Below are 14943 nucleotides of genomic sequence, written 5' to 3'. Positions count from 1 at the left end.
GGTTTACGTTAATATCTGACATTAATTTCCAGTGTTTCATACACTGTGAAAAAATTCCGTAGAAATTGCAGCTGGGTTGCCGGTGACTTGCCGTGGATTTGGGTTTGTGATTTTTACTGGCGACATTTTGTTCAAGGTTAAATGAACATTGAACATTTGGAGGTCTTTGTCTTTATAGAGTAAAACAAAAAAAAGCATCAAGCAAAACATTCTGGGAAACAAAATCTGAAGCAAAAAAACAGAAAAGGTTTGATGATGATTTCTGGGTCCCGGAGTGCTTTGCATGAGGCTGTTGTTGTGTGGTTTTGTTCTGTGGAGATGGAGACTTGTTGGTATTTAAAATGTATTTAACTTTGAACAAACTCTTGCCAGTAAATAACATAAATTTAAATCTACGGAAAATTACCGGCAACCCAGCTGCAATAACATTGAAATTTCTACGGAATTTTTTTACAGTGTAGCAGGACTGCTACATCTGGTGAAATACTGTATATTAAACATCAATGTTATACACTGTCAGAAAAATGGTCCCTAACTGTCACTGGGCTGGTACCCTTTTAAAAAGTACACCTTTGTCAGTTTGGAAAAAATTACGTTTTTTTTTAAGTCTTGGTGCTTTCACAGAGGAAACATTTTTCAAAGACTTAAACAGACTCCATGTGTCCATCTTGTACCTCAATTGGTAGAGCATTGCATTAGCAGTACAGAACGTTCGATTCCATGGCAAATTATTTCAATTTTATAAATACATTTAGAATACATAATTTTAATTATATTTCAAAATATACAAAAAATGTGCTAAAATATATTTTGAAATACATTCTTAAAGCAACACTATGTAGTTTTTTTACCTTTAAATTATGTCTCTAAACTTTTAACTGGACAAATTGTACTGTTGCTGCAACCTGAGCAGCCTCCTAGCTGCTACAAGCACACTCTGAAAGTGGCGGTTGAGGGTAGGAAACACAGCCCCGCCCCTCCCCCTGCCTGCAGAAGAGTGTCTGTTACCAGGCACTGTTGCGCTTTTCAACCACATGGGGGAGCTGTAAGTCATTTTTACATGGAAACTACATAGTGTTGCTTTAAAATGATGTATTATAAAATTATTTATAAAATTTTTTTTTTTTTTTTACAAAGTAATAAAGTAAATATATTTTAAAGCATTTATATTCACACTGCATTGGAAAAACTTTGTTTTCAGGTTTGAAAAGGTTAAAATAGTTTCAACAACAAAATATACTTAAAATTTAATATTTTACACATATACATTTTATACTTTATACATTTTATAGAAACGTATAAACTGTGTGTTGCACATGAAATTGCACAGAAATTGAAATGAAAAACTAATTTGTTTTGGAATATTGTGATATTTTTTAAAAATGACTTCTCTGTTTCTTTTTTTAATTCATGTTCCCTCATAAACGTCATATGTTATGGCAGGTGGGCGAGGTCCGTGAAAAGATTGCAGCAATTAGCAAATTGCAACATGACCCAACTTCAAACAATCATATAATTTCTCGATGGATGAATTGCCGCCCTGCCTTTTCAGAAGCCGTTTCATTTAGATACATCACCACAGGGAAAATATGGTGACTTTACCCAGCAAGCAATTTTGGCTAAAACAAGTCTAAATTTGGGCTGTCAGTAAAATAGATGTCTAACCATAGCCCAAGAATATAATGCATTTACTTTTAGAACATGTAAAAGAAATGAAAGAAAACACCTTGAACACCTGTTGACTTTGCTTACATGTTGGAATATCATACATCTTCAAGTTATTTTGGCCAAAAAAAAAACGGCATGTAACCAAATTTAAGGTTATTTAGGGTAGAAGTGGGATACTCATAGCCGGAGTATATTGGGTCTTTAATTAGCCGTCATTTCAACATCTCTGTTTTTTCTTGCTGGGAAGCATCTGCCAAATAAATAAATGTAAACCTGATTCATTGTTGTCTAGGAGAAACACTTGCGATATTAAACAAACTTATTAGTGGCTTTTCTATCTTACACGACAAAATCCCATGCAAAGTTATAGCAGCTAAAACAAACACTGATCACCATAACGGTAACTTTATCCTTTCTATCACCATCTCTGTTTGAATTTTACATCTTATTTGTAAAATTATTTTCTTAACTTGGGTTTAGAAGTTGCTGTTTCATTTAAAGTTACAGATTGCAGCTTTTTTCAACACTTTTTAGCGTTACTGTTTAACACTCTGTAAGGCTGGGACACTGGCAGTGTTCTTTTAACTCTGGGGATTTTGCTGTGATAATTTCTATTGTCTGTTTCAGGTCATCTGTTGCTGGATGAGGACCTGGAGAGAAGCACATTTATAGTGAGCACAGGCCAGATTGGACCACTAGAAATTGTGTCTGTCGTCATTAGTACCACACTTGAACTCCCTACACTTGAAAATGGGGCAATCCGCCTGGTTTACCCAACAGTGCTAACGCCTATTGTGAGAGCTCGGGTTCAACCAGGCAAAAGTGAAAATGGGGGGAAATCAGAGGAGACAAGGTACTTATAATGTCCTCAAGTTTTTACTCTCCATTACAGTTACTGCCATCATTAATTACACGTGTCCCATAAATTACACTATTTGGACACTTTAAGCCTTAAAATTTATTAACAACTGCATGGTTTAAGAAATTTCAGCATTATTCTCTAAAGATGACACTACTTTTGTGATTTTTTTATTACACGCATTTAAGCCTGGAAGGCGTCCTAAAGTTTCCAGTACTGTAGGCCACTGTATATTCATATTGCTAAAAAACATATGTATGGCACAAATCAGAAATTTTGAAACCTTTATTGTAAGTGTATAGTTAAAGGAATAGTCTACTCATTTTCAATATTAAAATATGTTATTACCTTAACTAAGAATTGTTGATACATCCCTCTATCATCTGTGTGCGTGCACGTAAGCGCTGGAGCGCGCTGCGACGCTTCAATAGCATTTAGCTTAGCCCCATTCATTCAATGGTACCATTTAGAGATAAAGTTAGAAGTGTCCAAATTAAAACGTAGCGCTTTTCTAAGCGGATTTAAAAGAGGAACTATATTTTATGGCGTAATAGCACTTTTGGGAGTACTTCGACTCGGCGCAGTAACACCCTCCCTCTCCCATTATGAGAGTGAGAAGGGGAGCGGACTTTTCAGGCGAGTCGAAGTACTCCCAAAAGTGCTATTACGCCATAAAATATAGTTCCTCTTTTAAATGCGCTTAGAAAAGCGCTACGTTTATTTTGTACCACCAAACTTGCTCGTATAACTACTCGTCTTAAATAGGAAAAACGTTGATGTGTTTGGTCACTTCTAACTTTATCTCTAAATGGTAGCATTGAATGAATGGAGCTAAGCTAAATGCTATCGAAGCGTCGCAGCGCGCTCCAGCGCTTACGTGCACGCACACAGATGATAGAGGGATGTATCAACAATTCTTAGTTAAGGTAATAACATATTTTAATATTGAAAATGAGTAGACTATTCCTTTAATAAAACACCAAATTCTGACACCATGTAAATAGGGATTTGACCTCCCAAAAAATCCCCTATCGTATTTCTCCTTCAGCCCGACTACATGCTTTGGGAGTGCGTCTGGGAGGCAGGATAGGTTGCTGGGAATCGGGCAGCAATGTGCCCATGCTGTCTTCACCAGCTCTGCTACAAACATCTCATTGTACCAGCTTAGCTTCCAGCTTCTCGTTCGAGGCGCGTGTCTTCTAGCAGGTAACATTTACACAACACTTTCACCATTAAAGTGCAGCAAGGGTCATTTTATTTAAAAATCACTTGGGACGTTCAAGGACTGTGATGTCTGGAGCACAGGGGATGACAAAAGTTGCTGTCTGTTTGGCTTTAGAGAGATTGTAGATTTGTGCAGGTCCACCCTGTACTCTGAAATAATTCAGTTAAAGTAAAACTTGGCACGAACACCAGTGATTATGATAGACATCAGTGCGCCTGCTAGAAAGAGCCAAACCATGTCCGCAGCGGGGGAGAGGGTTTGGCTCCGGTTCAGAGCCACTTGAACAGAGAAGAGAGATGGAAACCGGGTGACAGAGAGCCCTAAATTACAGTGCAGTAGTGAGTGTCCCTGAAGAAAGTGGCCGCTTTGTTTTAGCTAACTGGACTAATGGATATTGAGCAGGGTACTACAGTGGTGTTGATATAGTTACATTAAAGTACCATGGGTGTTCTTTAAAGCACCACTGAGTATTGTGGTATATCATTCAGGACAATATGGACAAAAATACCACAGTATTACCATCTTATACCATACCATGTTTGGGGCAAAAGAAACAAACCCAACCACTGGGTTGTTTAAACCCTTGGGTCAAATAAAAACATGTCCTCTGCAAATTTACCTCACTGGTTGGGTTTGTCCCTTTCTGACCCAACCATAGGTTGAATATAATACATGTAAATATATAATTACAAATAGCCTATTACAGTTTTTTACATTTCAACCATACAAAACTACTAAACTTTTAATCAAATGTTTTTCTAGATTTTTATTAAATGTCTTACCGACATTAAATTAACTCACAGCTCATCCCGCAACCATATAATCAGCATCATTCTTCGTTTTATTGTATCGCTCCCTTGGGGCTCAAATGTCAAAGATTTCCACAACCATAATAGGCATAGCCACTAATCAAATCAATGCTGAAACGACTCTTTCACCCCAGCAATAACCAGAAGATGCGGTCTCTCCATCTCCAGGTCTGGAAAGCCCCACCCATGCTCTGCGTGCAGACGCTGACCCCAGCGCACAGTGTGCATCTGCAACCTACATCACGCTGGCGGAGGAGCATCCATGTGATCGACATCTGGAGATAATTCTGCACCTTAGTGGTGAGAGTTAAATTTTACCTGATAATACACCTGCTGCTTATGTGTTCCTGAGCATTGCAGTAGCTATGCAAAGTTTGGGATTTGATTCAAAGGGAACACACATACTGATTAAAAAAAACTTATGTGATAAACTGCACTTCAAAAGCAAGCTCCATAATATCTCCGAAAAATGTGATCACTGTTGCCCACAGAACCTCACAGCCCATTGGTTATCCTGGAAAAGGGGCGGCTTACCTTTAGTGAATACGAGCAGCAGATCCAAGCTCGACGGGATTTCCTTCGCTGCGGCCGAAAGGAGGCAGGCGAGAAGAGGGTAACGTTGTTAACTGTGCATTTTTTGTACACTTTCTGTTAATCTTATAATTGTAGAATATATCATTTAATATAGCTATTTTTTATTGGCTACTTGAATAGTTTAGTAGCTTAGGCCACCATGCAACCATTAGATTTATTGGTTTTGTAATGGTACACTCTCAGAAAAAAGGTACAAAAATGGACATCTGGGCAATACCCTTAAAGGGCACCTATTTCATTGCTAAAAACAACTTGTTTTGTGTATTTGGTATAATACAACATGTTCGCGTGGTTTATGGTTAAAAAAAAACATTATTTTACACATACCGTACATTTTTGTAGCTCCAGATATTGGGCCTTCCTCAAACGCTCTGATTTTGTAATAGCACTTTTGGGAGTACTTCGACTCACCTGAAAAGTCCGCTCCCCTTCTCCCTCTCATAATGGGAGAGGGAGGGTGTTACTGCGCCGAGTCGAAGTACTCTCAAAAGTGCTATTACGCCATAAAATATAGTTACTCTTTTAAATCCGCTTAGAAAAGCGCTACGTTTTATTTTGTACCACCAAACTTGCTCGTATAACTACTCGTCTTAAATATAAAAAACGTTGATGTGTTTGGTCACTTCTAACTTTATCTCTAAATGGTACCATTGAATGAATGGGGCTAAGCTAAATGCTATCGAAGCGTCGCAGCGCGCTCCAGCGCTTACGTGCACGCACACAGATGATAGAGGGATGTATCAACAATTCTTAGGCTGTTTCTCAATTCCAAGAACGCAAAGAACGGACTTGCGTCCTCGTGGAGATCGGTCTTGCCAGGCGACCTGGGAAGAACGAACTCGGAAGTTTTGCCGCAATGACTTCTGGGGCGTAAAGCGATTTCAGCAAGTCTGCACTCGATGCATCCTCGATATCAAGAACACATCCGGGTATTTTCATGCGTCCTCTGTCCTTGCGTTCTTGAGAATTGGAATGAACTTCGACCGTTAATGATGACGTAGAGCGAGGACACGAGGACGCAAGATCGCTGAAGAACGCATATTGAGAAACAGCCTTAGTTAAGGTAATAACAAAGTTTAATATTGAAAATGAGTAGACTATTCCTTTAACAGTCCTTCAACAGCATTTATTAATCTTAGTTCATGTTAATTTTAGCATTTACTAATATATTATTATTATTATTAACATTAGTTAATGCACCATGAATTCTTATGAATAACTGTATTGACATAAACTAACATTAACAAAAATTAATAAATGCTGAAATACTATATTGTTCATTGTTTGTTCATGTTAGTTAGTGCATTTACTAATGGTAATGTTTACTAATGAAACCTTATTGTAAAGTGTTACCATAATTTCTAAGTCTCTTTATTAGAACACAACTAGAAAATACAGGTAAAAATAAAACAGAATAAAGTATTTAGTGTGACCTCCCCATACACTTGAGCAACAGTAGGAACCTTTTGGTTTGCTTAAACCTTAATTAAAGTCAAATAAATGATGTAGTGAATAAATGTTTATTTATTTATTTATTTATACACAACGCTTTTAAATGTCTATTTGTATGTATGGTCATTCATTTCCCCTCAGCTGGAGTTCATTCGGAAGCGTTACCATAAGGATCTGCTCTTGAACCCAGTCCTGATGCTTAATTTCTGCCCAGATCTGCTGTCAGAACCAACAGAGCTGCAGCAGGCCAGCAGAGAGCTGATCTTCCTCATAGACAACAGCAGCACTATAACACAGCTTAACATCAACAAGATCAAGGTTCTTATGATCTCCTGGTATAGAGTGCCACAGGGATAACATATTTTGTCGGCTAACCCGCAAGTTGGTTGGTTGGTAGATCCCTCACAAAAAAGCCCATTCATTTTTCTCATAGACTTTTGGATCATCGCAAAAAATAAAAGTTATATGGCACTGTTTTGTCCAACAAGTCTTCACAGATTTACACAACTTTAATACATTTTTAGGTCAAAAAGTCTTTTTATATTTCTAGTAAATGCATTTACACTTTAAAATTTGAGCATGAGCATTGCATAGTTCATCATAGTTTTGAATTCCAGCGAAGACCCATACTAATAAAATGTACCTTGTCATGCACTGTGAGTCGCTATATAAAATGCGTAAATGACAAATATCTGCTTTGTAGTCCTTCTGGCTTACTTGCCTGTAAAGCTTCCATTGTTATTAAATTACTGTACCTCAATTTTGTTTACATTTAGAGAAAAGTTTGAATTATTTGTTGTGGTCATCAGCAGTACACGTTTTCTGTCTAAATGGTTCTTTAAAGCATCTTTACCATCCGAAGAATTTTTTTTAAGGTTCTTTAGATTAAAAAAATTATAAAAGAACTGGTTCTTTAAAGAACCTTTGAGTAAATGGTTCTTTGAGGAACCAAAAAAAAGTTTTCCTATGGCATCGATATGAAAAAAGCATACTTTTAAGAGTGTATGCCAGATATTAACTACATCCAATTAGGTTAAAAATAAGCATGAATTTTACTTTAAGTAATTGTGCTTTCATCTCTTTAACAGGAGGCAATGTTAGTGGTCATTAAGAGTATGCCCACCCGCACCATGCTCAACATCATTGCTATCTGCTCAACAATCCGACCTCTGTTCAGCTCCAGCAAGCCCTGCACAGATGTAAGTGTTTTTGGTTAAGTTGTAAACTGTTGTAAAGTTGTTTCCGAACAAATGATTAACGAAATGGTCACTTAATGTTTCTGGATGTGTGTGTGCGTGTGCATATGTGCGTGATGTTTACCAGTGAGTGAACTGATGTGCTTCTGTTTAGATGATAATCTCTGTCCAGTTCCTTACTGCTTGTTGCCATGACACTGCAATATCAGGTTCAAGCAAATCCAGGGTCTGGCAGGACAAAGTGTTTTAAAACATGAAGAGCCATATGGCCCTGCTATGCATTTTACAGCATGCAATGATCACAAAACAAACCTGTTTTGGTCGATCATGAACCAGCTGTCCACCTCTTCTTCAAGCAGGTTTCCTCTAGAGTGGTCACTATGTTAGTAGTTGCTGTGTCAAACTGGTTTGAATAAAAGGAATATTGAAGCAAAGGTAGACAGTAGTGAAGTATTTTTACTTTCTACTAAGTACATTTTTTAAGTATCCGTATATTATTTGTGTTTTTCTTTGAAAAACATACAATCCAAAGCATAACATCATACTTTTTTCTCCACTTTGCTTTACATTTAAAGGAATATTCCATTTTCTTAAAAGAAAAATCCAGATAATTTACTCACCACCATGTCATCCAAAATGTTGATGTCTTTATTTGTTCAGTCGAGAAGAAATGATGTTTTTTGAGGAAAACATTGCAGGATTTTTCTAATTTTAATGGACTTTAATAGACACCAAAAATTAACACTTAACTCAACACTTAACAGTTTTTTTCAACGGAGTTTCAAAGGACTATAAACAATCCCAAACGAGGCATAAGTGTCTTATCTAGCAAAACAATTGTCATTTTTGACAAGAAAAATAACAAATATACACTTTTAAAGCACAACTTTTCGTCTAGGTCCGGTCCAGCGCAACCTAACGTAAATGCGTAGTGACGTAGGGATGGTCACGTGTTACATATATAAAACGCACATTTGCGGACCATTTTAAACAATAAACTGACACAAAGACATTAATTAGTATCAGTTGACATACAACAACGTAGGAACGGTCCTCTTTCAACACATTTGTAAACACTAGGGCGGAGTTTCGCGTTCGTCCTCTGTGACCTCTTGACGTATTGCGTGGGGTCACGCTGCCGCATCACGACTGGATCTAGACGAGAAGTTGTGGTTTAAAAGTGGATATTTTTTATTTTTCTTGTCAAAAATGACAAATCGTTTTGCTAGATAAGACCCTAATGCCTCGTTTGGGATCGTTTATAGTCATTTGAAACTCCTTTGAAAAAAACTGTTAAGTGTTAAGTATTAAATGTTGGGCTCTATTAAAGTCCATTAAAATGAGAAAAATCCTGCAATGTTTTCCCTCAAAAAACATAATTTCTTCTCGACTGAACAAAGAAGGACATCAACATTTTGGATGACATGGTGGTGAGTAAATTATCTGGATTTTTCTTTTAAGAAAATGGAATATTCTTTTAATATTTAAGTACATTAAATCTGGTACTTTTGTACTTTACTTTTTTGAGACTCATACTATAAATCTTGATGTTTGTGCGTCTCAAATACACAGCGGCTAATTTTTATTCATAGTTTCTAAAAATCCTTAATGACAAAGTGCTGTGAGAGTGCTGGGTCTCATTTTAACAAGAAATAAACTTTTGATATGAGTTAATAAATTAATTAGACGATGATCTTTATCATTATGTCCCCGCCACCTCAGAATTGCTCTATTAACTTTACATTACCATAACAAATGTGTTTTATACACAAAGTTAATGCAAGCAGGGAAAAACTAGCAAACAAAATGTCACAGGTCAAGAGTCCAACTAAAACAAACACTGATCACCATAATGTTGACTTAAAATAAAAAAAATCAACATCTAAACCTAATAAGAGAATTGTGTTTTCTACAGCAATATTTTTACGGAACATTCAGAAATAATGTTTTATAACAGTTTTAAAATAATAAAATGCAATGTTTCTTTATCATCTACATAATAAGCAAAAGTAAATATAGAAAACAGTTGTTTTAAATATTGTATGAACATTAAAAAATTACATTGTCATAACTTTTAAAAATGGTAAAATGTAAAATTCCTCTAACGTTCAGAGAACCTAGAAACATTTAAAAACTGGACACTTTATGTTGGCAGAACGTTTTTGGGAACTTTTTATTTAATTAGGTATTAAATAAAATTTTATGCGCATTATAGAAGAATAAAATTTTTTGTTCTGATGAACACAAATCAAGATATTTCGAGGAATGTTTGTAACCAAACTGATCATGAGCACCATTCACCTCCATAGTATTCTTTATTCCTACTATAGAAGTCAATGGGGCCTTTGATCAGTTTGGTTCAAACATTACTCATAATATATTCCTTTGTGTTCTTCAGAACAAAGAAATTTAGTCAATAATTCTTTTATAGCATCTTTACTTTTAAGAGCTTTTCTTCTGTGGACCTGAAAATACAGAATAAGGGACTGGCAACCCCAGTCACTATTTAGTTACACTGCATGTGTTTTCCAAGAAATGTAATGATTGTGAATGGTGACTGAGACTTTCTGTCTTTACTATGTCTCTCACAAAAGAAAGTCTGTAGGGCTTAAGGCACAATGATTTACCATACTGTTGTTTCTCAGAGTACAGTGACACAGGCATTGGAGTACATCCAGAAGATACGTTCAGATCAGGGTTCTGCTAACCTATTGGGGGCGCTCTCTTGGGTCTATCGGCAGCCTGTGCATCGCGCCTTCCCACGGCAGCTCTTCCTCCTAATCGATGGAGCCCTGAGCAATGTAGGACGAGTCCTAGAGCTGGTCAGAAGGAATGCATCCAATGTCAGGTAATATCTGTAATGTCATAATAGTATGTAATACACCAGCCACGCCATATAAAACAATACAAAATAAGCTTCAGTCCTTACGACTGTACTATTCAAACTTGTAAAAGCACGGAAAGTCTGATAAAACTTATAGGGGGAGTGTTCCGACAGGGTTTAGATTAATTCAAGAATAGGCCTAAATTATATTAGGACATTTAAAGGCGGGGTGCATAATCTCTGAAAGCCAATGTTGATATATGTTGAAATCACCTAAACCAACACGCCACTACCCCAATAGAATCTGGACCTTTTTTTAATAGACCCGTCCCACACATACACAACCCAAGCAACGATGTCGGTTAGTACACACGCCCCTTACTGCTGATTGGCTACAAGTGTGTTTTGGTACTCAGACGGACTCCCTTTTCCAGTGTTTTTCAAAAATCATGCACCCCCCCTTTAAGCAGTTTTACAAACATACCTTATAAAAAACATTACTGGTGGAGTCAGTGCAAGATGTTTCGAAATTAAAGCAATAGTTTGTCCAAAATTGATTTACTCACCCTCAAGCCATCTGAGATAAACATGTCCATCCTCTTTCAGATAAACACATTTTCTGTTATTTTAGAAAATTTCTTAGCTCTTCCAAGCTTTATAACGGTTGAAAATGGGGTCCACTTCCTTCAAGCCCAAATAATGTGCATCCATCCTTTACAAAAGTAATCAAAGCGGTTCCAGGGGGATAAATAAAGGCCTTTTGAAGGTAATTGGTGCAATTTTGTAAAAGAAGTATCCTTATCTAAAACTTTACAAACGAAAATAAGTAGCTTCTGTTAGAGGCCTACACGCATTATGTGTACAGTACGCTGCGTAAGATCCGGCAAGAATAGACTCTTGCAAGAACCAAGCGTTGTGAGTTGTTTTAGCTACAGATAAGGATAACTTAATATCCTTGTCTTAAATTGAAATCCTCCACAATTTTCTTTAAAATCCTTGTTGTAACTTATGACCGGCTTTTTTGTTTTGCTCTCTGCTCTGTGCCTTTGCACCCCGTGTTTGTCACTACGCATCGTACCTATGACAATGTGCTGATACTTTCTCATGAATGCAAAGCAATCCAATATGGCATCGTTACCGAAAGCTACTTATTTTCATTTGTAACGTTTTAAATATGGAAAATTATCTTACAAAATTGCATTGAAAAAGGCCTCAGAAGTCCGTTATGTATCCCCTGGAGCCGTGTGGATTACTTTTATGAAGGGTGGAGGCAGAAGAGCTAGGACATTGGGTTAAACGTAGGGCTGTGTTGAAAAAATCGATTCACCGATTCTGAATCGTTTTTCATGCTAATTTCTAAAGATCGATCCGTAACTCAGAGAATCGATTTTAATAATTAATAACTTAAACTTGCGTCATTGAATTCACGCATGTGCGCGAGGTGGAAGGACATTAGAACAAACATAGCGGTCAGTAACGTTAAGCAAGCGGTTGTTTTAAAAACTCTAGAAACGCTCAAAGCTGCAATCGACATGTAAAATAATCCACTCATAACAAATGAATGAGTTATTTGTGTAATTTTTATAATAAGCGCCATGCAGTGAATCCACCGCGGGTCTCCAGCGAAACTCTCTCTATCTCTCCCTCTGTGCTCATGCAGCCGGTCTCTGACAGGCAGAGGTTTCTTGAGGCGCGTGCAACGGGTCGCCAAATAAAGAGTTCTTCTTACACATAATGCTAATAGTTGTAAATGTTTCTGACCTTTAAGCAAGCTAAGACAAAACTCGTGTTTATATCAGTGACACGTGCGCTGCTGGAGCGATGTAGTTGACGCCTACATTGAAAAAAATGATTCATTGAATTTAATCAATTTTTTTAAGGTAAGTGGTTGCAATCAATTTATTTAAGCTACATTTAAACTAAAGTTTTATATTTTATTTTACTTTACTAATCTTTTTTGTTTAAATGTAGCTTAAATAAATTGATTGCAACCACTTACCTTAAAAAAATTGATTAAATTCAATGAATCATTTTTTTCAGTGTAATTTGCTTATATACAGGTATTTATCCTGTCTGTAGGTTTGTGCATAAATTTATACCTGTTCATTTTACATACTGCCTATTTTTTATGTAATGTATGCATAAATACAAAATACAATGCATACTATAGCTTCAATAGTCTATAAAATTAATAACTCAATTAAAAACAAGATTCTGTCTATCAAGACTTAATCTGTTGTTATCCTCTGGGCATTTTTTAAGTGTTAACATTATTAACTTTAAATTGTCCATATTTTAAAACTGTGGTGAGCAGTTAAAAGCTATAGTGAGTGGCAAATAACTGCACATTTTTATAATAAAAAAAACTGAAAAACATGTATACCATGAAATATACTGATAAAATGACTCATGGAATAGATTTTTGGTCATTCCGTGCACCCCTATCTGGCACCATTTCGGGCTTTTTTCAAAAACACTTATCTAAATCTCGAAGATCGGATCGAATTGAATCGAATCGAACAATGATAATCGATTCAAGATCTTGAGAATCGAATCGATTCTTGAAATTTGAATCGAAACCCAGCCCTAGTTAAACATGCATTTTAGTCTGGTACTAAGACAAACCCTGTTCGGAAAACTTCCCCATAGTGATTATGTCAGCTATACACACATTTATTTGACATCAAACACCTTTTATGTTAATAAATATCTTAAACTTCGGCTAAATTAATTTTCGCTAAATAAATATGCCACATACATTTATGCATTACTAATGAAACACATTAAACATGGACTAATGTAAATACTAAAGGAACTTTAAATATCACAGACAATATTGTGTTTTAAGCAAAATACTCTGGGGCTAAGCCAGCAGTCATTTTCCCCAAACACACAGACACACATATCTTTCACTGTACAAAAACACAGACCCATTATTGATACTCAGTCAAGACATTTAAAAGCCTTCGACCCAGACGGACAAGACCTGAATTCCAAACAGCTTTTGTGTGCGTGTGTGTTGTCTGGCTTTTATTTTTCTTCAGACATTTAATTAGTAAAATGGTCCAGATTATTCTCAGGGGAATACTAAATATCTCTCTCTCTCTCTCTCTCTCTCTCTCTCTCTCTCTCTCTCTCTCTCTCTCTCGTGTGTATAAATACTGTACACTGCACATCTATTATTATTTGTATGATATAAGTGCATATAATGACATTATACTGCTGTTGCAGGTGTTTCGGTGTGGGCCTTGGTCCTCAATCCTGTCGAAGGCTACTGCAGGGCGTTGCCAAGGTTACGGGAGGCAGTACAGAGTTTCTCAGTGAGGAAGAGAGGCTTCAGCCAAAGGTGCAAGAGTCAACATCGCCCTCTATTGGGGAGGCTAAAATAAAAACAACTATTAGCTGCTTTAAACAACACATTGATGTACTAAGGACAATTAGTCATTTTTTAACTACCAGAACTTAGTTAACAAACTTGCCAACTTGATAAGGGAATAACAGGTATTCAGATTCTTTGGAACTTGATGAAGCTTTCAACAGAATTTTGTGAGCTTAGATTTACTGCAGGTCTGTGTAATTGAAACATTACCTCTTTCCCTGCCAGTGTTTTTAAAAAAAGTTTTTGTGATTTTTCACAAAAGTTTAATGCCTTCCAGAAAATGTTCTTCATTAAATATATATATCAAATGAAAGAACAGAACCTATGGTTTCAAACAAAAATGTTTTATTCTACCCTCAATTCAGTTCATCACCTCTCAAATATGGGTAGGTTTCTTCAAAAATACAATTTGGAGCAAAAAGCTGAGATAATTGCATTTTTGTAAAGGACTTTTGTTTGAGATCAGGTTCAAAATAATCAACACATACACAGAGTTTTTACTGTTTTTGGATCAGTAGATGCTTCAGTGTTTTATAAGTTTGATAAGAGCACCACCTGGTGTATAATAGCGGAAATATGGACTGCTGTAAGACCTCGTCATTTGCAGGGAACCATTTTCTCTCCGATAGCTCGTCAATGGCGGGGAAAGAGTTAAGGAAATGTGGTTAAGTACAAATTGTTCATTTATGGGGTAGGATATTTATTATTGTTTGTTTTTTTTTTGCTGTAGCTGATTAAGTGTCTGAAGAAAGCTCTGGAACCCGTGTTAACTGACGTACGGATCGACTGGTATGTGCCGGAGAACATGGAGGCCATCTTGTCACCCAATGAAATCCCTCCACTTTACCCTGGCAACTGTCTGATAGGCTATTGCACTCTCTATAATGTTGGTGGATTCAAGGCCCAGAAAAGTGAAGTTAGTGTCACTTCCTCTGTC

General features: G+C 36.6%; 1 protein-coding gene and 1 long non-coding RNA gene across 5 annotated transcripts in view; one reads left to right on the top strand and one right to left on the bottom strand.

Moving 5' to 3' along the window:
* The window catches only part of vwa5b2 (von Willebrand factor A domain containing 5B2), a 67506-nt gene that overhangs the window by 28101 nt on the left and 24462 nt on the right, over positions 1–14943 (top strand). For all 4 annotated transcript variants that reach the window (XM_073856323.1, XM_073856333.1, XM_073856321.1 and 1 more), the window contains 9 exons: positions 2296–2521; positions 3576–3733; positions 4730–4861; positions 5053–5174; positions 6749–6925; positions 7696–7806; positions 10449–10651; positions 13859–13973; positions 14737–14922. In XM_073856323.1, the coding sequence (XP_073712424.1) occupies positions 2296–2521; positions 3576–3733; positions 4730–4861; positions 5053–5174; positions 6749–6925; positions 7696–7806; positions 10449–10651; positions 13859–13973; positions 14737–14922 (1430 nt within the window). The remainder of the gene's footprint in view (positions 1–2295; positions 2522–3575; positions 3734–4729; positions 4862–5052; positions 5175–6748; positions 6926–7695; positions 7807–10448; positions 10652–13858; positions 13974–14736; positions 14923–14943) is intronic.
* LOC129443037 (uncharacterized) lies at positions 7414–10647 on the bottom strand. Its single transcript, XR_008644076.2, has 4 exons — positions 10512–10647; positions 8116–8206; positions 7928–8031; positions 7414–7796 (listed from the first exon to the last, which is right to left on the bottom strand). It is a non-coding gene; the product is annotated as an uncharacterized lncRNA (long non-coding RNA).

Source organism: Misgurnus anguillicaudatus, chromosome 2 (assembly GCF_027580225.2).
Source record: "Misgurnus anguillicaudatus chromosome 2, ASM2758022v2, whole genome shotgun sequence".
NCBI classification, from domain to species: domain Eukaryota; kingdom Metazoa; phylum Chordata; class Actinopteri; order Cypriniformes; family Cobitidae; genus Misgurnus; species Misgurnus anguillicaudatus.
This window is presented reverse-complemented; position numbering and strand designations above follow the sequence as displayed.